This window comes from Pterocles gutturalis, unplaced genomic scaffold (genome assembly GCF_000699245.1).
Source record: "Pterocles gutturalis isolate BGI_N339 unplaced genomic scaffold, ASM69924v1 scaffold15358, whole genome shotgun sequence".
In the NCBI taxonomy this organism is placed as follows: domain Eukaryota; kingdom Metazoa; phylum Chordata; class Aves; order Pterocliformes; family Pteroclidae; genus Pterocles; species Pterocles gutturalis.
Genome location: NW_010120739.1, coordinates 666 through 1,329, shown reverse-complemented (window position 1 = coordinate 1,329; position 664 = coordinate 666). Strand labels below are relative to the sequence as shown.

The 664-nt window shown below is 62.3% G+C and overlaps 1 protein-coding gene across 1 annotated transcript in view; it reads right to left on the bottom strand.

Moving 5' to 3' along the window:
- LOC104464336 (solute carrier family 2, facilitated glucose transporter member 9-like) overlaps positions 1 to 664 on the bottom strand; it is a gene marked incomplete at its 5' end in the record, with an annotated part of 6,789 nt that overhangs the window by 5,787 nt on the left and 338 nt on the right. Inside the window, 3 exon segments of the mRNA XM_010077007.1 lie at positions 52 to 176; positions 256 to 336; positions 338 to 414. Coding sequence (XP_010075309.1) covers positions 52 to 176; positions 256 to 336; positions 338 to 414 — 283 coding nt within the window.

Genomic DNA, 664 nt, shown 5'->3' with positions numbered 1-664 from the left:
AAGCCGTGAGGAAGGGGTCATGCCCAGCCCCACAGCCCCAGTAGCACCTACCTGAGTGGAGCCCCGTGATGGAGCGGCCGATGATCACCATCTCGGGGGATCCCAGCTCCCGGCTGAAGCCCATGAAGCCGCCGGCCAGGAGGACAAGGAGGGCGCTGCGGCTCAGTGCACCCTTCCTAGCAGGGCACAACAGCAGGGCAGCCCCTCCAACCCTGAGCTGTCCCTCGACCACCCTGTCCCATGCCATCCCCTTACCTGCCGTAGCGCTCCACCAGCACCCCCACCAGCAAGGAGCCCACCAGCCCACCCAGCGCAAAGATGGAGACGGTCAGAGAAGAGGAGGGTCAGGGGGCCGGGGGCCAGCCCGTACCTATAGCGCTGGGACCACGTGGCGTTGTAGAAAGCCTTTATGTGCTGCGGGGCAGAGAGAGACAGGTGGGCACCAAATGCACTGGGAGACAGGGGAAGACAGGTCCAAAGGGAAACGCTGTGGGTTTAAGAGCATTGCTGGAGATGCAGGGCAGGATGTGGCTGGGGATGAATACAATGTGCTGGTTGATTGCTCAGCCAGCCTCAGGACCGGAGGGGTATAAGGACAACTTAGAGATGCCACAGGCAGAGCTGGAGCAAGGAGGTTGTGGGGAGCTTTCCCCAGCTCCTGTCT